The 23,319-nt window shown below is 39.5% G+C and overlaps 1 protein-coding gene across 4 annotated transcripts in view; it reads right to left on the bottom strand.

The window, feature by feature from the left end:
- Positions 1 to 23,319, bottom strand: part of SLC10A7 (solute carrier family 10 member 7) — a 252,728-nt gene that overhangs the window by 40,277 nt on the left and 189,132 nt on the right. For 3 of the 4 annotated variants that reach the window (XM_040472905.1, XM_040472889.1, XM_040472896.1), the window contains 2 exons: positions 10,143 to 10,226; positions 879 to 1,044 (listed from right to left, as the gene is read on the bottom strand). In XM_040472905.1, coding sequence (XP_040328839.1) covers positions 879 to 1,044; positions 10,143 to 10,226 — 250 coding nt within the window. Of the gene's footprint in view, positions 1 to 878; positions 1,045 to 10,142; positions 10,227 to 16,898; positions 18,006 to 23,319 lie in introns of those variants that run through there. The other variant, XM_040472914.1, reaches the window with a different exon arrangement.

The raw sequence follows: 23,319 nt of genomic DNA, 5'->3' as shown, positions 1-23,319 counted from the left end.
GGTCTGCTTAGTTTTATCTGAAACTTATGGAAGCTCAACTAGAAAGATAAACATACATTGCTAAACTGATAGAATCATTTAGGTTAGTGGGACGCAACCTGTTCTTCCTGAAGGAACGTATCCACAGATATAAATTATGATGCCTACTACTCTGCAAATCTGAAACCCTCTTTAAGACATGCTGATTTAATTTGTTCGATTTAGAAAGTGCTGGTTTTTGCTACGAGTATTTATAGGAAACGGCATAGCTGCAGTAGTGTATGATATATATTTTGGAATAACTTGTATTGATCTTAATGACAAAAGATTCTTAGGTATTATAATTACAAAAGTTGTCTTTGGTATTACAGGATAAACGGAACAAAAGGTTGATTTTTGATCCTGGCAGTTACTTGCGTTTCATAGTCTGCTGCTTCTGAAAATGACATGATATTACCTTGGGTATATATTTGAATAGAAAAGATGCTATAACATTCACATTTTAACTAATACAGCCAATTATTATACTTAGAAAATAATAGGATCAGATATTATACATCCTACTTGTAACCCACAATGAAGGGCAAGATTAGCTTAAAGTTATAGTAAAATAAATTGGCACAAGAGTGCTCCATCTAACATTTGAATTTGACAGATATTGTGGCTTCTTTCATCTGGCATCAACTACTCTAAATCAGACACAAAAAACAAAGGGCATTAAATCATAATCATAAATATATAACTGATGTCTTGTTAAAGAACAGATACCTATGATAAAGCCGCTGAGCATACATAATACGAAGCTCAGTATTCCTTGCTAATCAAATTAACACAGATCACTACACTCTGCTTCTGAGGAGAATGAGGGGTTGGCAGGGATATTCCGGCTCCCAACTTACTTATGAACAGTACGAGAAGAAGGCTGAATTTATCCAGGTCAATATTTGGGTTAGAGAATGTGTCACAGAAGGTTGTGTAGATGATCGTGAGGAGCACGCAGCTGCTGACAGCACCAAAAGGAGGCTTCTTTCTTTCGAGCCAATCCTTGATGTACCTTCGGACGATCTGAAACATAGAGATCAACAGGTTGCCTCTTTTCGAAGACGTAGAGAGTTGAACTGGGCATCACAAAGTGATTCTGACAGCAGAAAGACATAAAGGAAAGAGAGTAATTTGGATGATGGCCACAGTGGATTTCAAAGCTTCCCTGCCACATCACCCTTCTTCTGAGGGATTTAACATTTGTAGTGCGACTACCACTGGTGTCCATAATGAGAGTGTATTTTCAACTGCATTCAAATCCATCCTTAATCATGCCAAATGCTCTTTGCTAGCTGTCACTGAGACATGCCCATTAAGCCTCCCCAAAGTTTATCTCCTCTGCTGATCCTAATGGATGTGTGTAATTATCACAGTCCCCTTGGCCTCAACAGACAATTCCAAGTGCAACTTTGGGAATCTTAAAAATCTGACATCTTCAAGAATTTCAAGACAGTAGATAATCGAAAGTGATCCATGGAACATATTAATATTTAAAATGCAAGCAATGCACCAGAAGTTTTTAATTAAATTATAACTCATGCTTGAAAAGCAAAAGTGCATGTGTTGTGGGAGTTTAAATAATTCAAACTCCGAATATCTAGAGTTTTTGTGAATCCAAAGACAAATGCCATTTGCATGCTTTTAGAATTCCAGAACTAACACTTAAAAATGAATAAACCTGTCCTAAGTTTCCTACAAAAGTTACACAGCAATCCTCTCTTACTTAAAAATCAAATCAGAGGTTTAAAAGCAGGACAGGCTGAATATTGCCTGGATATGAAACTGGATAACATTTGCCTGGGTATAAAAGTGAACCACTCTATTTAAAACCGTACACTTTTGAAAAAAGCTGAACAAACCCTGTAAGAAGGACTATAGTTGAGACATATTAAGTTTCGAGTCACTCGTTATCCTGCATAATTGAACATGAGATTTCACAACAGGCTGAATTACCATGATCCATTAGCAATAATGAGGTCAGGGAACTTCTCCTGACAATGCTGATGGGGTTCTGTCATCTTCTACTCTGTGACTAAAAAGGTTTAATTCGCAATGGAGCATACCTTCACGGATACTCAAGAACAGAGCAAACTACTCTCAAGAGAACCTTTTGACAAATGGCTATTAGATCAACTTCATCCATTCTCAAGGACTCTGTAAGTGAAATACCAGTATTAATAAAGGGAGACCAGTTGGAATCAAGTACAGGTACAAAACCTCAATGGTTGGGTGGGGTGGGAATGAAAGAGAAAGTCTGTTATATGTATGTAGATAAATCGTGGTTAAATATTTAAAAAAACAGATCTTTAATTATAATTGAAATAATAGCTGGATTTATTTTAAAAAATTATGTTTTTTTCTTTTTGTAGATGTGATCCCAAACCACAGTGATTGATCTGGTGTTCATTTCTTTCTATGAAGTTAACATGTAGTACAGTATAGGGATGCCTGACCGGCTCAGTTGGTAGAACATGTGTCTCTTGATTTGGGGGTTGTGAGTTCAAACCCCATATTGGGCATAGAGACTACTTTTAAAAAATGTAGTCAGGTATACAGAAGTAAGAGCAGTTTTGTCACAGAGTGTTATGACTGATGGATTAGAACACAAATTTTGGAAAATAGTGCTTGAGCTCCCCAGATGGCCCCATGTTGAGATATGTCCCCATGTAGGTGGTTGCTTATTAGAAGACTACAGAGATTTCATCTAAAAGGTCATTTTATAATCTGTTGTGTTTGGTAGCATAAATCTAGTAGTTGCTCAAGTTTTTTACAACTCAACTCCTTTAGGAAATAAATAAATGAAAATTACACAGAGCTACTGAAACTGATGCTGTCCTCCAATCTTGTTTGCATATACAGTGCTTAAAGATACAAAGGTCCTCTCTGCAATAGTTATAGAATGTATGATCCCAATTCCCAAAGTAGAAGTGTCTCCTTCCACCACCACTGACCTCTCTGACAAAATAAAAAGATAAATATGAATGAGGTATAACTTTGAAGTCAAAGCCATTTTAAAAACCAAGAAGACAAATCTCTAATCAATCGACTTTATAAGCTGCAATTTGGCTTAGTCAACCTAATTACATCTTTCTTCAAGTTTTTTTTTTTTTAAGTTCATTGATTTATTTTGAGAGAGAGAATGCACACCCGAGCAGGGGCGGGATGGTGGGGGGAAGCAGAGAGAGAGACAGGGAGAGAAAGAGAATCCCAAGCAGGCTTCACACTGTCAGCACAGAGCCCAATGTGGGGCCTGAACCCAGGAATCGTGAGATCATGACCTGAGCAAAAATCAAGAGTAGGATGCTCAACCGTCTGAGCCACCCAGGTGCCCCTATTATGTCTTTCTTCAATACGAAGTACTTACAGTCTCATAGTATAGTGGGACTCTTTCAATAGGTCAAGAAACATGGACCCCTAAGTCCTGCATCCTCCTAAGCCAAAATATCTTTCTTTTAAACACATCAATGTGCTAACACTAGTTACTTAATCTCGATACAGAAAACAAGTAGAAAGTTGGAAATTAGACAGACCCACAAGTGAAACAATAACCCTAGGGGAAAACAGATTGTCTTTCACTGTTTTTAGTCTTATAGTGATATTTGTCTGTGTTTCCTAAGTAAACCATATTATATCTTGCCAGGCTCCAAAGAGATTTTCTATCTTCTTCTAAAATTAAGTTCACAAAGCAGCTGCTTTTGTACCATGTAGCAAGAAAAGGGTTAAAACCTTTCATAAACTACTGGGTGAAGTAGTGTTGATATGCCTTAAAGATATGCTTTGGATATAAACTTCGAGAAACCTCCTCTTCTCTTCATTCAGCCATTTACACTTTTGACAGAATCACCCTCCATTTGTCAAGAATCCATGTCATTTTAAAATTCTCCAAATTTCTTTGCCTTGTAGAAACAGTTAATAACCTTATAGGAAACAAGCCTTTGCTAGAGATAGCAACCCAACCTGACAGAGATGCCTCAGAAGAGGGGGGAGTGGGGAAAGTCAGGATGAGGTGGGAAAAGGCATCTTCCTAAGGTGGCCAGGTGTAGCTTTTCTTCAGAATTTATTCTAATTCATCTGTACCTTCTACACAGCTCAAAGAAACTCAGACATTCAACATTAGTTGACAAATCCTCATTGACTTGCTTTTCCCAATGGAGAGGGAAGGAAAAACATCTTCCCCAAGGAGATATTTATTGTCTCACTTTCTTCATTTTGATTTGATTTTATTTTTATTGTTTAAAATTTACATCCAAATTAGTTAGCATATATAGTGCAACAGTGATTTCAGGAGTAGATTCTTTAGTGCCCCTTACCCATTTAGCCCATCCCCCACTCCCACAACCCCTCCAGTAACCCTCAGTTTGTTCTCCATATTTATGAGTCTCTTCTGTTTTGTCCCCCATCCCTGTTTTTATATTATTTTTGTTTCCCTTCCCTTATGTTCATCTGTTTTGTCTCTTAAAGTCCTCATATGAATGAAGTCATATGATTTTTGTCTTTCTCTGACTGACTAATTTTATTTTAAATTAAACACCAGGAAGGGTTAAAGGGAAACTCAGATCTGACCCCCAGTACTTCTAATAAGCGAAGCCACATATCAATTACTTTATGACCTCCAAGCTGGAAATCTGAGAAGATATGTCTTAGGTGAAGAATGCTAATATACTGAGATAACAGAGAAGTGTAATATTCATCATTTTAGTTTTCTCCAATTTTTTCCAGGGTATTTTCATGCTTTTTTCCTTCTACTCTGTCTTTATACTTACAAATTGATTTTTGAGTGGGGATATATGACGGATAATTTCTCATATTAAGTCTGAATTTTAAAGATTTATTTTGCTTCAAGGTGACTTTAGGTTGTTTCTTCAATTTTTATCCTTGATTCCACTGAATCCATATATTTTCATAAAGTGTTTTGTGTTTTCTTTAATAGTCTGTTGAAATGTAGAGGTAGGTATACAAAATCGAATCCAATTTATGTAACACTTTTCTTTAAAAATATTTTCATTAAATATTGAGTAGATTAAGAATAATATCTGTATACTTTCTTAAAAAGCATAAACAATAAAAATACATGGGAAGAGTAAACACCCATCATCTACTTAAGTATTATTTAATTTCTGTCTCACGAGAGAAGTTGTGCAGATATTATCCTGCTTGGTTTACGGTCCGTAACAAAGGCACAGAGAGCCCAAACAACTTGCATATAATGTTAAAAGGTCAGTGAGGGGAATATGAGCAGGAATATCACCTCTGCCTCCTCAGGAAACAACAGCATAATGGTTAAAGGTACAGACTTTGGAGCTTCTTTATAATCTTGGGCAAATTCCTTAACTTTCCTGTGCCTCATCTGTAAACTGGATATATAGTAGTAGTCACAGGGAGGATTAAGTCATTAAATAAACAAATGTCTCAGAAACAGGGCCTGTACATGGTGAATAATGGCTGTTCTTATTTCCAAGTCCCAGTTTGCTGATGTTTTTTCTATCACAACACTGTTTGCCAGTATATCCCACTGCATAATGTAACAGCTTCTTTTCTCTCAAAGCCATTCAAGTGAAGCAATGAAAATAGTTCATACCTAATATAATTTTTTAGGTACAAAGTTTTACTAGCATTAATAACATTATCTTCAGCTTTAGCCGAAGACTATGAAAAGCCAACCTCAAAAGTTTACAGAAAAAAAATGGGGTTTAGGGTGCTGTTTTGAAAAGTATTTTTCAAAGGCGGTGGGTATTCTGTTTCATTAACATTTATTCGTAACTCTCTCAATATAATGCATGAAATAAGTATTTGTCACAAGGATTTAGATGTATCGAAAGGTTTATAAAGAAAAAAGAAATATACAATAACACCATTGTATTTATTTCTAGACACATTGCAGTCAGTCAATAATGATTTCAACCGAAAAGAAGTATTGTATGGAGAAAACACACACACACACACACACACAAAATAAAATTAAATTAACTCTCAGAAATATAAAAAGTAAAAAATTAAATGATAAAGTTTTATTATCACTAAAAGTTGAAGGAAAATATTTTCAACTCACCCTTCCTGGTCTTTTTCTTCTCCCTCTTCTTTCCATTGTTTATTTAAAAGGTAATGATAAAAATCTCATTTTAAACTTTAGATTAAAAAAGACTAATTTTAAAATGATAAAAATCTCATTTAAATAGAAATATTTACTTTCATAATGTGGCATCTCTAGTTATAATTGAGAAATGAGACCACCTTGCCTCAGCTACTTCCTCTGAAGAAGTATATATGAGCCTTTCTAAGATCCTCAAAGATCACATCACAAAGTTCAGGTGAATCAACTGATTGCAAACAAATAGAGATAAAGAAGCAGAAAATGTCCCCAGTATCATAGAGCTTATATTCTATTTAAGAAGATAAATAGAAAGCAAAAACAACAAACAAATCAACAAGAGGGAGATAATGATCCCTACTAAGTAGGATGATATGAGAGTGACTGGTGTGACCAGGCAGCCACTGGAGGAGGGGTAAGGAAAGGTCTTTCTGAGGAGGTGAAAGGTGAGGTATTCCGAGCAGAAGGAACTGTCGGTGCAAAGCTTCTAAGGCAGGATCAAAGTTGGCATGTTTGAGAAACAGAAGCAAAAGGTCAGTGAAACCCAAGTGAAATGGGCAAGTGGAAGAGTATTAGGGGAAGCAAAAGAGACCTGGAAATAGAAGATAGGGTGACATAATCTTGTAAAGAAGCAGAGTAGGATTTCTAGGAAGTGTTAAGTGACATTTTAAGTTTGGGGTCATAAATCTGAAACAAGAGGAGACCAATTATGTGTTTTTCTCAAGTAGAGCTGGAGATCTAGGTAAAATAGCTGCCGGGGGTTTCATGAAGGTAAGTTCAAAGTTTTTGTCAGCCAATCTTTTTATACAGCTCACACCGTACTATTGAGTGTGCTATTGAATATACTAATAGAGTCTCTGCTTCTAGGAAGCTCACAGGTCAATTATAATCTCTCCTGATGAATTTATGAATCAAGTACAATGGGAGAACTGGCATTTAGTCCAGATCAGGGGAGTTGGAGCAGGTTGACTGCACACCAGAAGGCGTCTATGTACTGAGTCTTATGGGAAGAACAGCAGTTTGCTGGTGGAAAAGATGGGAACCATAAGCCTTTGAAGAGCAGAGAGCAGTGAAGGGGCATGAGCAGGTGAGAGAGTGGAGCACATGCGGCCTGGCACGGGACATCATGAAGGGGATGGTGGGAGGTGACACTGAGGAAGCAGGGTGGGGCCAGCCTGTGAAGGGTTTTGTGAGTCACACAAGGAATGGGCGTTTTTAAGGAGAAGAACAAGATAATCTGATTTGTTTTTTAGGGCTATCCTGGAGGCAGTGAAGACACTGGCTGGGAATCAGAAGAGGCTTAGGGCAGAGAGACACTCTGAAAGTGCAATAATTTAGACGAGAGATGACAAAGTGGTGGCATCCTCTCTGGCAGTGTGAATGAGGTCCCAGAGGCCAGACGGAACGATTTCTGAGGCAGAAACGGAGACGTTTAGTGACTGCCTGGATGTAAGGGAGTGAGGATGTACAGAAAAAGAGGAGGCAGGGTGGCTTCTAAAGCTGGAGACTGGGGGTGTGATTGTTAATTCCTAAGACTAGAATATAAGAGGTGGGCAGGTATATGTAAATATTTTCCTCTTTGAAAAAAAGCCATTAAAGGACTGTGGTACTAGAAGATAGACAAAGGGTTTTTTGGTCCATATGTTTTAAGCCAAACATTTATTAACAGAGATATTTCCAAGATCCACTAAGAAAAGAATGTATGATCCTCAGGTTATATGGAATTATTTTCAGAACCGAGAAAACAAGTATGGGTTTAAACTAACAGTATCCACAGCTTGAACTCTCTAGAGCTGAGAAGGGCAGGTGGGTTCTGTTATGCTTCTATAAGACAGCATTTCCCTTACTGATCACAAAACTCTCACCTATTCATTCCCTTGCTCACCCATTCCACACTTATTTATTGGGTGCCTATGGTCTGTGTATGTAATGGTAAACAAAATAAATATGGCTCCTGTACTCAGGAAGCTTATAGTCTAATGCAGGAGACAAACAGTTAACAAGCAAACAAAAGATAAGTATATATTGTGGCAAAAGTCAAGAAAGGAATCAAGGTGCTACAATAAAGAGCAACCAGGGAGGGGAGCCTGGGTGGCTCAGTCAGTTTAGCGGCCAACTCTTGATTTTGGCTCAGGTCATGGTCTCATGGTTCGTGTGTTTGAGCCCCACAATGGGCTAGGCAGGGGACATAATATTTATCCAGAATACCTGTGACGTGAGCAGCACTGTAGGAGAAGTAGTTTTCCAAGTATCATTATATATATATATATATATATATATTTTTTTTTTTTTTTTTTTTTTTTTTTTTAATTTTTTGAGAGAGAGATAGAGCACACAAGCAGGGGAGGGGGCAGAGGGAGAAAGAGAATCTTAAGCAGGCTCCATGCTCAGTGTGAAGCCTGTAGCAGGACTCAATCCCACAACCCTGGGATCATGACCTCAGCCAAAATCAAGAGGTGTATGCTTAACCAACTAAGCTACCCAGGCACCCTTCATTCTATATTTAATTAAATGGTATTCTTCGACTACTTTTAAGTCTTTCCCTTTAACCCTAAACTTAGTCCATTTTCTAAGTATAGCGTGAAAGTTAAAAAAAAAAAAATGGAGGCATGTAGTGGATGCTGTACGTTTGACTGAAGTGTTTACTCCCATATCTGCAGGGCATGTTGGTTGTCCCAAAGATCTCAGTTGAGTGCCTCTTTGGGAATTGCTGCTAAGACAGCAGACTCTCTCAAGGTTATACCTCTCACGGGGAGTGGAGGGAAGCAAGTACCTAATGCCTAGTCAGTGCAAGAGAATAAAGACTGGGCACTCTTGTCTTAGACAGGATGACTCTGAGGGATCAGAGCACCTAGAGGCCTTTGCTGGAACTGCATCGTCCTGCACCTCCTCCCCGTCCTACTTTTCTTACTTTCCCAAAGGTGTTCACCCCAAGGGTATTCCCCCAGCCAACTTCCTGCATGGAAACCTGTGTCTCACACGGTTTCCCAGAGAACCTAGCTAAGACAGTGTGTAAATATTACATGTCTGTACGTGTAACACATTATTTATAGTTAATATTTCAAATTATTTATAGTTAATTATTTACGGTTAATATTTCAAGGAGTTGCTTCTTGTTTAGTATTGACAGGGAATTTGAAAATGACGATGCCAGGCTCTATGGTGAAAACTTTCTATGCATCCACTTTTAATTTAATCCTCACAACAACTCCTTGAGATAAGTACTATCATTATATAATTTGATAAATTATGAACCTGGAGCTAAGGAGATTAAGTGACCTGCCCAAGGTCACACAGCAAATAAAAAGTAGAACCAAGAACTAGAGTCTAGTTGCTCTTAAACCAACATTTGTACTTTTAACATACAGTGTTTTCCTGAGATTCACTGAGATTCACTCATTTTAGTAGTACAATTCTGTGCTCCATTACAGTGTTTTTAAATTTGCATGTTATAATTCAATTATGTGCTTATTATTAACTTGCTATAAGAGGTTAAATATAAGGATTTCTCCTATTAGTCTAATTCAATAAGAATGACAAAGGAAATGAAATTTTCTAAGATCTAGTTGTAAGAGCTAATAGAATTAAATGTTTATTTTATTAATTACTTGATCACAAGTATGATCACTGCTCTTGAAGAGAGCTGTGAAGAAGCCAGCCAGCCAGATGCTTTTTCCCCAACAATAGTCATAAGTGCTGAGACTTTATCAGAAGGAGAATAAGGAAATGATTTACTAAGTATTTTTAAACGAGCTATACGGTTACAAAGCGGAGATAATAAATTAAAACAATCAAGATTCTGTGCAGGCATCCCTATATAAAGCTCTCTGCAAAGCAGATTGATATTAAATAAAGAAATAAAAATATGGGTATATTGTGATTGATGAAACCTTGTGTTTCACGGTCTTATATTTTCTTCTAACTGTCTCTTCCTCTGGCTATCTTTTGCCTCAGTTGTCCTGACATTACATGAGAATTCACAATTTGATTCACACACAAAAAAAGAATAGATGAAATTGGAGGGAGACCTTACCTGTCCAATAATGAGAGGAACAACAACAGTCATAAAAAGCTGAGAAAAAATAGATGTAAAAGGCACAGAAGAGGACGAGCCAAGCTGCAAAACAAGAATATAAGAGGAGTTAGAATTACTTTGAAGTGGTTACCAAATATTGCTGTTAATTAAATGGCACAGTAAGTGAATTCTCTCACAGCCACCAAAAATTGGGTAGCTACATACAAACAGCAAGTGAAGTTACTTTTAATTTTCTGAATTTAGCACACAATAGACTGAGTAATTTAATACATAATTTTTATTGGGAAACTACCATCGAGGGAAAATGGTAACTATGTTTTTGCAATTAACTTGAATTGCTTATTATTAAATACACTGCTGATTAGTAAAGTCATTCTTTGTTCATACTGTCCATAATCATGGCGTATTTCACCTATAACCCACAGTTTGTATGCTTTCTATGTCACTTGTCTGTAGATCCCTAAGACAAACATACTGTGTCTCATTATTCTCTTATCAAGATCACATTTCTATGCATGCAAATGAAATAGTTTCTAACTTTTCTACTTGAAAACAGAGCCAATGAATCTCCTATACCTTTAAAATTCACTCTTACACAAAATCGAGGAAACGGGAATTCTTGGAACATAAATTATTTTTCAACGTAAAGTTTCAGCGTATCTCTCTTTTTGCCTCCCTCCTCATTTTTTGGTTCGTCCTTACTAATGATGGCACTCTGGGCTTCATAAAGATTTTACTGTCCGTAGCATAGGTAGTGTTTATCTGTAAACACAGTCCTATACTCACTGTTAGTCTCAACCACCAAGAATTGCAAGCTTCCTATTAACTTTTTAATGGCTTTTGAAACCTCCTTCTGGCTTTCAAACCCCTATGGACAAACAATAGCCTGTTCAATAGATGTTTATCTCTTTTATGAGGCCCTTTTGCAGCCAGGTTCTTTCAAGCCATCAAGTAATCTCCCTGGAACTTGGAACTTTTACCCTTCCCCTGCAGACCAAACCTCAATTTTTATATTTCCTATGTTTAATGAAACTTGGAAATACCTTTTAAAAGATAATTTTTGTGAAAGACTTTGAGGTAGTAATGAATGAGGGCATAGAATAAAACAAATGAAACAAATGAAATGTTTAGATAAATGAAGTCATTAGCTCAGGTGAAATGATGTGGGGTCAGTGTTTTCACTGATTTCTAATTCCTGCATGAACTAGCTTACCAAAATCTTATCTACACCATGGTGGATTTTATGAAATTCTGTCCCCATCCTTGGCTCCAATCTATATGCACTCAATATGCCAAGAATGTATGTTCTGCCCACCAATGGCCTGCATTCACTTAATACTAGCTTCAGCACTGGCCGCTGGCTGTGAGTTTAACCCACAAAAACTGTAGTCTCTAACCTTTTCCTCCAGAACCAATATAAACTAAAGAAATGAAGAAAGACAAACAGAAAAAGTGAAACTGGCGAAGAACACCTGGAATTCCTGGTGTGTTAAATGCTACATGGATGTTAGAGGTCTCTTTTTATGAGAAGCCAAAGTATTAAAAGCCAGTAATTCCACCCTATTTTAGAACAACTATGTCTTTGAAGTGCAAGGTATTTAACAAATATACCCTTCTTTCCACAAATATTAACTCTAAAGATGCTCCTGGGGTAAGAATTGAAATTTTAAAACTATATATTTTATAGAGAAACTGAGGCACTGGATGAATAGAAAGATAAAATTTAAAGAACAAAGTTTTCAAGTTCAAAAGCATCCAGCTCAATGCTCTATCCACAAGGTTCACAATATTTGGAGAGATGCAGTAGGATTCAGGGTGGTAACCTTCAAGTAAAACCTGTCAATTCTTGCCTGGAATCTCATGGGTAGATAATCTCACATATCCCTGTTTCCCTCCCTCCCTTCCTCCCTTCCTCCCTTCCTCCCTTCCTTCCTCCCTTCTTGAGAAAGAGAGAGAGAGGGAGAGAGGGAGAGAGAGAACTCTCACTCAAGCATGGGGGGTGGGGCAGAGGGAGAGAGAGAATCTTAAGCAGGCTCCATGCACCCATGGAGCTCAATCTCATGGGGCTCAATCTCATGACTGTGAGATCATGACCTGAGCCAAAATCAAGAGCTGGATGCTCAACCAACTGAGCCACCCAGGTGCTCTTCTGTTCCCCTTTCTATCTCAACTCTACTGTTATTTAATGTGTCTTTAAAATGTCTTAATGAATAACCATATCAAGCTATATTCCCTCTGTAAACCCACTGCTTATTTACCCAATACCTGGCAGAGATAATAAGTTTGCAGATAATAAAGCTGTGCACGACTAACAAGATGAAGTAATCTGTAAATATAAGGTGCTAAAAAGTGCCACACTCATTCAAAACCATATCCGTATTTTTTCTAAAGTTACAAAAACACAAAACTTAAGTATATTTCAAAAACCTCTTATTATCAGTGGTGTTATACAATCACCTGGTATTATTTTTTCCACTGCTTATTTATCACTGGTAACACAATTAATTCTAATATGCTCCTAGAAACAAAGGGCATCTAGACATGATGAGAACCACGTGAAGGAAGGAGGTGTGTGTGTGCGTATAAGAAGTAGAGTGAGCTTTGCGTGTTCTCTGCCCTCAGCCCTCCTCCACGCCCTTCCTTAGCTCCTTAATGCTGCTCTGGAGGGAAAGACCTAAAACTTAATAGAATCCTACCCCTGAAAGACTTGGAATCCCATTCTCTCTTTTTAAAGATGTGAAAACTGAGGTCCAGGCAGAAATGACTTGTAATTAACACCTCTAATACTTGCCTTATGATGTGAAATTGGCTATGCTTCTCAAACACGTTCAAGCAACTCTTCGGCCAAATCTACTCTGTGATCATAGTTCTCCTACACTGGAAGGCTTGCTTGTTTAACAAAAAAGTATTGCTGGAGAGCAGTAATGCCAGAGATCAAATAGAGAAAAGTTAAAACATCACTTCATTTATTAAGTTAATTTGGGGGTTATTTTTAATCCCAATTCTATCTAAAAGATTGCATTTGGAGATAAGAGACGTAAAGGAAAATTCACGTCAGCTTTAGCTTTAAAATTTGTTATATATTTTAATTTCTCCATCCATCACATAATAGACCATGTACATGTTGAATGTTTAGAAGGGTTGTGTTCCTAGAAGGCAATAGAAAAGGTGATCTCCAAAGTCCCTTTGTCCTCTAAAAGGTCTATGATCTCTGGTCTACTTGGTTGGGAACACAGGTTAGAGGAGCTTCCCACTTTGTCAGATCAGAGGCCAGAGCCAGCTGGCCAGGGATGCAACTAACAGGGTTCATGAAGCCAGACTAGGTACGCAGTGATATTGGGGAGGAAATCCCGCAGGATGGCTCTCTTAGAAGTGGTTCTGAAAGGAAGGAGATCTCAGTACTGAGGTCTAATTTGGCATAAGTCCTTTCTTTTGAATCGGCAACAGACCTGTCGTGGTGGTCAATGTGAAGATGCAGAGATGCTCTTGGGGACATTTCTGACGCTATGAAGTACAGAAGAAAGAAGAGTGAGCATCTGGCATCAGGTAACATATGAGAGCATGACCAGAAAAGCACAAGACCCCATCATTTTGTATGCAGAGTTGATTTTAACTAAAGCAGAAGGAAACATGTGCGAGGGATATTCTGTTCTTCACATTTTAATGAGGAACCTGTCATGGTTTCTATTGTGAAGACCAGTGTGTTTATAAGAAGCATCAATAATTTGTCCATTTGGATAGAGTTGCAGGTGCAAGATAAGGATGTATCAGGCCAGTGCTCTGTGCTTCATTGAGCTACCCTGGCAGATTTAAAGGTGATAGTCTCACACTGCCAACCCGTATTTTAATATACAGTGTGTTAAATGAACAATCCGGTCACTGGTTAATTTCTTTTAGAGATATAATGCTTTGAAGCAGAGAACTCACAGTTAGGTCTGTTTTATTTGTTTTAATATCATGGTGAGAAGAAATGTTGCAGCGAAAACTAAACATGTGAAAATTCAGGACCTTTGTGTTTGATCATTCAAATAGTTACTGGTGCCTCCTGTGAGGCAGGAGCATGTTCTAGGCATTGGGAATCCAACAGCGAACACAACACAAAACCCCTCCTCTCCAGGAGGTGCTTTTTAAAAAAAAATTTTTTTTAATGTGTAGTTTTGAGACCGAGACAGAGCATGAGTGGGTAAGGGGCAGAGAGAGAGGGAGACACGATATCCAAAGCAGGATCCAGGCTCTGAGTTGTCAGTATAGAGCCCTACGAGGGGCTTGAACTCACAAACTGTGAGATCATGACCTGAGCTGAAGTTGGACGCGCAACTGACTGGGCCACCCAGGTGGCTCCAGGAGCTGCTTTCTAAAAGTTGAGGAATGTGTGCATGTCTACCCACTACCAAGTGCTCGCGCGCTCTTTGCCATAGAATACCTTTCCTCCCCACTCACAACTGGAAAAGTTCTGGTCTTTTCTAAGGGTTAATTCACGTATCACTTGTTTAGGAATGCTTTCCAAACCCTCCTCCTGAAACACAGACTCGGCCGCCCCCTCTTTTGTGGCTCTGTGTTTGCACTGTTCCTCTCAGAATCCTTAGTCTTGCTCTTGTGTACAAATCTGTTTCTCTCACTATACTGTATGTTCCAGAAGGTCAGGGACAGGGTCTCATTTATATTTATATTCCCAGAGCCCAGCAGAGTGACTACGTTTTACATCTATGGCAGTGGTTCCCAAACTCTAGACCATCAGAAATACCTGCAGGGCTTCTTAAAACACAGATTTCTTGGCCCCATCTTCAGAGAAGGTTGGGGAGGATGTTGAGAATTTGCATTTCCAATATGGTTCCACTGAGGTTGGTGCTGCTGAGCTTATGGTTCACCCTTTGAGAACCACTAATCTAGCACATAGCAGGTATCCAACAATTTTGAGTTCAATTAATGAACTCAATTAACCAACAATACATAGGTAGCAAAAGAGGCCTGACAATGTTTTCTTTTCTTTCTACCCATCCAACTACAAGTTACAAAGCCCTGCTTAATTCACAGTCTCAAGAAGAGGATCACATTGCCTGGCCTCCCAACAATCTCCTATAATTACAATAATGGCAATTTTACTTGTAGACTTTCTATGTGCCAGACACTGCTCTAAATGCTTAATGTATTCCAAATAATTTAATTCTCACAGCAACTCCTTCAGGTAGGTCTTACTAGTACCGCCATTTTCATATAAGCCAACAGTGGCACAGAACAGTTGGACTTAGACGAGGTCACTAGCTAGAGAGTGCCAGAGCCATGACCTAAACCTGGAAGTGTCGCTCCACAGCCCTCACACGTCATTCTTACACTCTGCTGCATATTTATTACAGGAGATACAGAGCAGTGAAATGGGGAAGGGGGCAGGGGTAGAAGCCAAACCTGGGATCCCCCTTTCTTGCCCTTGTGAGAGAAAGACAGGGAGGGTGTGTGTGTGTGTGTGTGTGTGTGTGTGTGTGTGTGTGGTGCCTACATGGAGATGGGGAACTGGAAGGCAGGCAGAAGCAAGAAGAGGGAGAAGGAGAAACAAAAAGAGAGGTGGGAGAAACTTGGGAAGCAGTAATTGATGATACAGTCTTTCTCATCTGGGGTTCCAGATCTGAACTACAGAACACAGGAGATTATTTGAGTGACTATTTTCTCAACTCTCTCAAGGATGGTACCTAAATAGTATCTGAGTAAATGCATCAGAAAGAGTTAATCCAATATATACAATGGCTGTCTTAGGGCATTAGGGTTTCATTATATAACCTGGCAGAGAAAGGCTGAATGGAACCAGGGTTGACAGTTATCAATCCATTCAATTTAGAAACTGATTTGGAAAGAATCTGGGGGTTCAGCCAGTAAAATATTGTGGGGCCAAACAAGGCTCAGAGAGACAAATGAGTAACAATTCTTGATGGAGACACTGAGCGTCTGTAAAATCAGAGTTATCAACCTACAGTTAGAAAACAGATGGTGTGTTTTCAATCACTTCTGTAAGTGAGCTGACCTGTAAATTGTCATTAATGCACCAGGTCTTCACTTGCTCTGCTGTGTAATCAGCCTTTTATCTCCTACCAGGGAAATCCATTAGCCACTGGCGTCTCTACTATTTGTGTCTCTTCTCGGCTATTAAAACATTATTGTATTAAATAATTCACCCCTGATGATTGGTCTTTGCTTTCATTAGTACTGCATTCAGGGAAAATATAAGAACAGATATTTACAGTTTATACTGTAGAATGGTGAAGGGTAAATCTCTTCTGTGAGAAAAGCGGGACAAAGCCACTTCGGATAGGGAGCGGTGTTTGTTCACTTCCTGCCCAATTTCCACCCTCCGCCATGGCCCGCAGAACCCAATCCTGGGGAGGGGGCAAGGGGGCTCACTTACTAGTGGCTCTACTTTCTTGTACCTCTACACAGATACACTCATAAATACCGGTGTCCTTCCCATCACAAAGACAAACATCCAAACAGAAGAAGGGAGAGTGTCCCCAGGCCCCAGTCCCCCAAATCCTTTGAGATTTCCATCTTTCCCCAGAAACTATAGTTTAGCCTTTCTTTCATTCAACTGCTGCCCCTTCTCTCACAGAGAAACCTGCAAACTACATTGATGACTTACACAAAATCAAGGACTTAAATGTATACCAGCTGATGGGCTCAACGTAAACATGGCCATGATTTTTATCAAAATTAAAATATGATTGTTAATTGTGATTCGCTGCATGCATAAAACTAAAATTGGGTTACTGTCTGGAAAGTATATACTTAGTAGAGGAAATGAGCCTTTTTATATCTAGATGCATGGTATTTTTCTTTGAGAAGTAATGAACAAAATAGGCTTTTAATAATTTTTTAAAGATAAATTATGTAAAACATTTCTTTTTATTATATGCTAATTTAAAACATAAGATCAAAAGATTACCTTCCAATCACTGATGGAAACTGTGTACAACTGTAAATTCTGGCTACTCAAACCACACAGGATGTTCAGTGAAACGTGCCTAAAGGAACTGCAAATCGGCTGTGGGGAAATGGGCTATCAGGACATGGAAGGCTGGAGAGAGAGATACTCAGGGGCATCTGGGAACACACTTTGCTCCTAATTTGGCCACAGAATTTGGTCTTGTCAGTCTATTTGGTTAGGGAACCAAAGAGCCCATTGTTGCTAAATAGTCCCTCAAGTGGAGTAAACATCTAAGTTCCCCCAAAAGAGTGCCCTAAGCCGGGGGACCAAAAGGCAGGAGTGGCCTAAGGGAGCTGTTCCCTTTCACTCTGGCCAGACCCCACCTGCTTGGGGAGCACTGGCAGCGGCAGCTGCTATTGGAGAGGGGACCAAGGGGCAAGGGGAAAGCCTGGCTAAGGCAGTGCCGCGGTCATCCGGTGTCCCTGCCTGCCTTCAGTTAAGCCTGAGAAGTCCCAGACCAGCAGTGGCAGTGGCCTCTCTGGGTCACTGATCCTGGAAAGGGAGAGGGGTTTATCAGTGTCACCTCTAGGGCATTTGGAAATAGCTTGCCAGGCACTCCCCCAGCCCATTACAGTTCAGCGAGATCAGAGGGGAGAGGGAAGTGCTGGCATGAGCATTTACAAGAGATCCCACAGATGATTTTGCTTTACAAAATCCTCTCTGTGTGAGAACGACTTCTGAGGGATTTCCACACACAGCCCAAAGATGAGCTCCTCTCAGGTTCAGGAGGAGATTTGTCTTCAGCTGCTTTCGGAACACTTGGGCACAAGGTAGGAAGACTGGCTCAACGTGAACGACTGGGGCAATCAAGTGGACAGTTGCTCTTTAAGTGCTTCACGTTTTGTCACTTTATGCATCACATGTGTGTGACCGCCAAATACACAACCCATCTTTGGGAACATATTACAAAATGTAATCAGACTATTGTACATGACACTAATGGCTGTATTCACTGTTTCTGTTTATATTGATGGGATTAAAAGTGGAATAATTTTCTATCACAGATGGCCAATTACGAGGGCAACTAATGAGGACTGTAGCTTTGAAAGTTGCCACTCAGTCTGTCTCTCCCATGCTGGGCTGGCCTCGTACACGAACTCTTGCTCCATGTAGTCTGAACCATGTATGTTAGCAGTTAGAGTTTTCCTCTAAATCTCTCCCATGTTCTAACTTATTCTTGTTTACCCAAATAAGCTTTAAGTTCCTTCAACGCAATAACTATGCCTTATTCTTTTTTGTCTTTTCTATGTTACCTAAGATATACATGTTCCAGAGATAAACATCAATGGTGATAATAGGTCTTAAAATAACAGGTGTCTCCTAGGAGGCGTGCTTTGTGAGCACAACTTGGACAGGCACGTGCAAGGGGGCACAGCGCCTGGCTGAAAGCACCTGATGTTCTTTACTACTTGTAGAGGGTCTCAAGTCAATTACAAAACCTCTTTGAACCTAAGTTTTCTCATATAAAGTGAGGATAATACATTGAAAGGTAGCCATGGGATTATTTATGAAGTACGTATTATAAATACTTGTTAAAAATTATTCTACCTCGGGGTACTTGGGTGGCTCAGTTGGTTAAGTGGCTGGCTCTTGGTTATGACTCAGGTCACGATCTTACGGTTTGTGGGTTCGAGCCCCGCATCGGGCTCTGCACTGACAGTGCCTGCTTGGGATTCTCTTTCTCCCTTTCTCTCTGCCCCTCCCCTGCTTGCTCTCTCTCTCTCTCTCTCTCTCTCTTAAAATAAATAAACTTAAAAAAAATTATTCTACCTCTCCTCCCATTTCCCTCTCCTCCTGGAAAAACAAGGTTTCTTATACAGTGCTGTGGGAATTAAAGGCTATTGGATTTAAGAACCACTGACATGGGAAGTAACAGAAGACAGTCACATCAATGGGACGTATAGGGAGCTCAGACACAGAATGTGGTGTGCATGCATGTGAGTGTATATCTGTTTGTGTGTGGGGCGGTGCATGTATGCATATGTCTAACTATCATAATGCCTTATAAATATTTGCTTGAACAGAGGCCAGATCCCCAAGAAATCAAGTCATATCAACTCAGTCGAGATAACAGCAGCACTGGTGGCATTTCACTTCCTTAAGGGGTTGCTTACATGCTATTGAATGGGTAAGGGTGTAGACGAATGTTTATCAAACATCCTAAAGTATTGAATTGGCCATCCCCACATATGAAGATGGTCTGATCTATAACTCTGAGGACATGACTTTCAGAAGTGGTCAAAGTTTGGACTCCAAATGTTTCCAGAGACCTAGATGGTCAATGACCTTTATGGCTAGGGTGGAAGTGAGGCCTTGGTCTGCTGTTTTAACCGCACAAGCCTAAAGTGTTACTGACCTTCCCCTGCCAAGCATAAACTTATTTAAATAAATTGGTGTTCTACAGAATTATGGAGTTTGAGACCGTGAATATGGTCTCCAGTATATGGTGTCCTTAGATCATAACCGCAGTAAATTAGACAGAGCTGTTCTACGGTGTGAATACAGTTATCCCTGACCTTTGTCTTAACTTTCACAGGGAGTAACAAAGAAGTTTAAACATTGTTTCCTTTCACTCCTCAGAATAAACAAGATGTGGTTGGGAAGCAGATGTGGGGCAGCAGCTAAGGAGGCTGGAGGGGAACACAAGTCCACAGAAGCAGGGACTTCACGTCACCTGATGGGCTGTCCCAGTATGGTACACGTGGGTTCAAACTGGCTGCCTGATCTTACCACCTAAATGCTGAACTCAGCCCTACAGTCTCTTTTCGTCTTAACTACCACACTACAGTTCCAGGCTTAAAATTCTCTCTCGTTCAGTATTCTCTATTATTTGCTGCTGAACAAAGACTATAATAATGGCTGGTAAATAACCATATCAAGGAAAGGAAAGACATGCAAGGTTTTAAGTGACGTTAGACATAACAGAGAATCAGCACCATGCATATGAGAAAATCTGAAGTAAACAGGCGATCCTTTGAGTTTCCATCTACCTTCTCTTTTTCCTCAAAAGTTTTCATCCAGTACAAAATTCATTGTAACACCCACCTCTCACTTCTTCTATTAAATAAAATGTTTTCTATTTTAGTAATCTCCTTTGAAATATTTTGATACTTGTGATACTTACAATTTCGGGCTTGGATTTTAATTATCTAGGAATGTATTCTATTTCCTCTATGAACACATAAATTCTTTGAGAGAAAGATCCATATCAGATTGAGCTTTGTAATATTCACAGTGCACAGCAGGCATTCACACACTGAATACAACCATGGATGTTTTGCTTAATACTACTGAAAAAAAAAAAAAACAAAAAACAAAAAACAAACAAACCACTATCGGAGCGCCTGGGTGGCTCAGTCAGGTAAGCATCTGACTTTGGCTCAGGTCGTGATCTCACAGTCCATGGGTTCAAACCCCATGTCAGGCTCTGTGCTGACAGCTCGGAGCCTGGAGCCTGCTTTGGGTTCTGTGTCTCCCCCTCTCTCTGCCCCTCCCGTGCTCATGCTATGTCTCTCTCTGTCTCTGAATAATAAATAAACGTTAAAAAAATAAACAAAAAAACCTATAAATTCTTTTTTGGAGCAAATACAAGGTAAGATTTTATGCATCAGGCTGAGACCCTCACCTTCTAACCATCCATTTACCATCTGAACTGATCTAATCATTCATTACTCACCCACCTTTCTATTTTGCTCCTTCCAAGAAATATTTATTGAATATTTGGCATTGGGGGTAAGGTAATGAATAAGGCATGCCTTGTTCCTAGCCTAGGAGAACTTAAAATCTAGCGGATGCTTAACTACTTGTAACATCGTTTTGTAAGGAAAATTAAGATGGAATATTCCAAGTAATACAAGTATAAGTGCAGTTTTGAAAGCTGGGCAAGGCTTAATCCTTACAATAGGAACCCCAGGGACTGGTACGTAACACCTGATAACATAAAGACAATAATTTCTGCCCCTGCCAATATCAGAGGTATATTATCAAGAGAATTGAGGTAGTATATATCAAAACACTTGGAATCTTACAAGCAAACAAATGGTAATATTTCAGGGAAAGTTTTATTGCTCTCACTGTCAGCCACGGTAAACACTGGACTTATTTACATGTAAGATTGTAAAATTATAGACTATAAATGACTACAGAATCTTAAAGGTTTAAGTTTTAAGACTGCCCACCATTAAGGTCTGGGCAAGTTGGGTTGTGGCTACATCTCAGATAAGTGCTTCTGCAGAACCTTGACATCCTTCCTGGAATTATTTTCTATTTTCCTTTCTAAAGCGTCACATGTAAATAATTAGCACTTGCATGGTTCTTTACAGCTTACAGCACACTTTCACATAAATTAACTCATTTCAGCTTATCATAATCTTCATAATCCTCATTTTACAGAGGGAAAAACACTGAGGCTGAGAAGGATTAAGGAGAATCCACTGCTACACAACAAATTGGCTGCGAACCAAACCAAAATTTTATGCTTTCTCACCATACACACCACGCTACCTTTCCACACACAGACTGTGAGCGAAAATGAAGCCAGTCCCTTCAAAATGGCTTTATAACAAAGGAATGTGTGCCTAAAGGTGGAGCATGTAACAGGGAAGGAAATACCAGTCTTAAAGGTAGCCCTAACCCAACTCTTGGGACAGATGCATTCATCCATCTGTCCAACTGAGATGTGATACAGTAAGAAATATAAGTTCAGGGGGGGCGCCTGGGTGGCTCAGTTGGTTAAGCATTCAACTTCGGCTCAGGTCATGATCTCGTGGTCCATGAGTTCAAGCCCCGTGGTGGGCTTTGTGCTGACAACTCAGAGCCTGGAGCCTGCTTCATATTCTGTGTCTCCCCCTCTCTCTGCCCCTCCCTTACGTGCTCTCTCTCTCTCTCTCAAAAATGAATTAATGTTTAAAAAATAAAAAAAAAGAAAGAAAGAAAAAGAAATATAAGTTCGGTCTTCCTCCTGGCATAGAGCTTCTTCAACGTTTATTTATTTTTGGGACAGAGAGAGACAGAGCATGAACAGGGGAGGAGCAGAGAGAGAGGGAGACACAGAATCGGAAACAGGCTCCAGGCTCTGAGCCATCAGCCCAGAGCCTGATGAGGGGCTCGAACTCCCGGACCGCGAGATCGTGACCTGGCTGAAGTCGGACGCTTAACCGACTGCGCCACCCAGGCGCCCCTAGAGCTTCTAAAACCTTGTAACTTCCTGAGTCATAGCAGTGATAGGAGCAGCTTTTACTATAATATTTGCTTTTTTTGTCCCCAGTTCCTGGCACAGAGGATTCAGAAAGTTCCTGCATTGGTGAATGTATCCACATGTAGGGGGTTAGTATACTCCAAACTCTATAGGGACAGAAGATCCTGCATTTGGGACCCTTTTAGACCTTGCCCTATGTACCTCTGCATCTGACTTTTCATTTGTATTCTTTATAATATCATTTATGATAAACTGGTAATGTGTTGTGAATACAGAAACAGCCTTCCTTTACCAACCATCCATTCAAAAATATTTTTAAAAATTTTTTTAAAATTTATTTTTATTTTTTTTGAGAGAGAGAAAGTTAGGGGGAGGGGGAGACAGGCAGAGGGAGAGAGAGAGACAGCCCGCCAGGGAGCTTGATTTCTCGACTATGAGATCTTAACCATGAGATCTTGACCTAAGCTGAAATCAAGAGTCGGAGGTTTAACCACTTAGCCACCCAGGCACCCCTCAAAAAATACTTTTGAGTGGCTTCCATAGACAGGCACTATTTTGGGCATTGGGGTTACAGTAGTGATCAAAACAAAGTCCCTGCTCCTCTGTGATGCTCATGTTCTAGTTGGGGAAAACAGATAATAAACAAACTGACAAATGATTAAAATATCATGTGATCATAAATGCTAAATGGAACAATTAAGTATGGTAGGTGGGGAGGTATTGGCGGAGAGAGGGTATATTGTTCCATATGAAGTAGTTAGGAAAGGGTTGTCTCCTAAAATGACATTTTATTAGAGACCAGAGATGAAAGTGAAGGAGAGAGCCATGTGAAGATCTGAGGGGAAAATCCAGGCTGAGTCAAAGCCAAGTGTAAAGACTCAGGATGGTTCTTGGTGCGGCTAGAGCATCCCATTATGTGTGCCCATTCCATTTAATCTCCCACATAACTGTTTCAAATCTTGGCCTCTTTCACCAAATCTCCAATACTTTTTTGCTTTTTTTTTTTT

This window comes from Herpailurus yagouaroundi, unplaced genomic scaffold (assembly GCF_014898765.1).
Source record: "Herpailurus yagouaroundi ecotype Mexico unplaced genomic scaffold, PumYag 28, whole genome shotgun sequence".
Lineage (NCBI taxonomy): Eukaryota > Metazoa > Chordata > Mammalia > Carnivora > Felidae > Herpailurus > Herpailurus yagouaroundi.
This window is presented reverse-complemented; position numbering and strand designations above follow the sequence as displayed.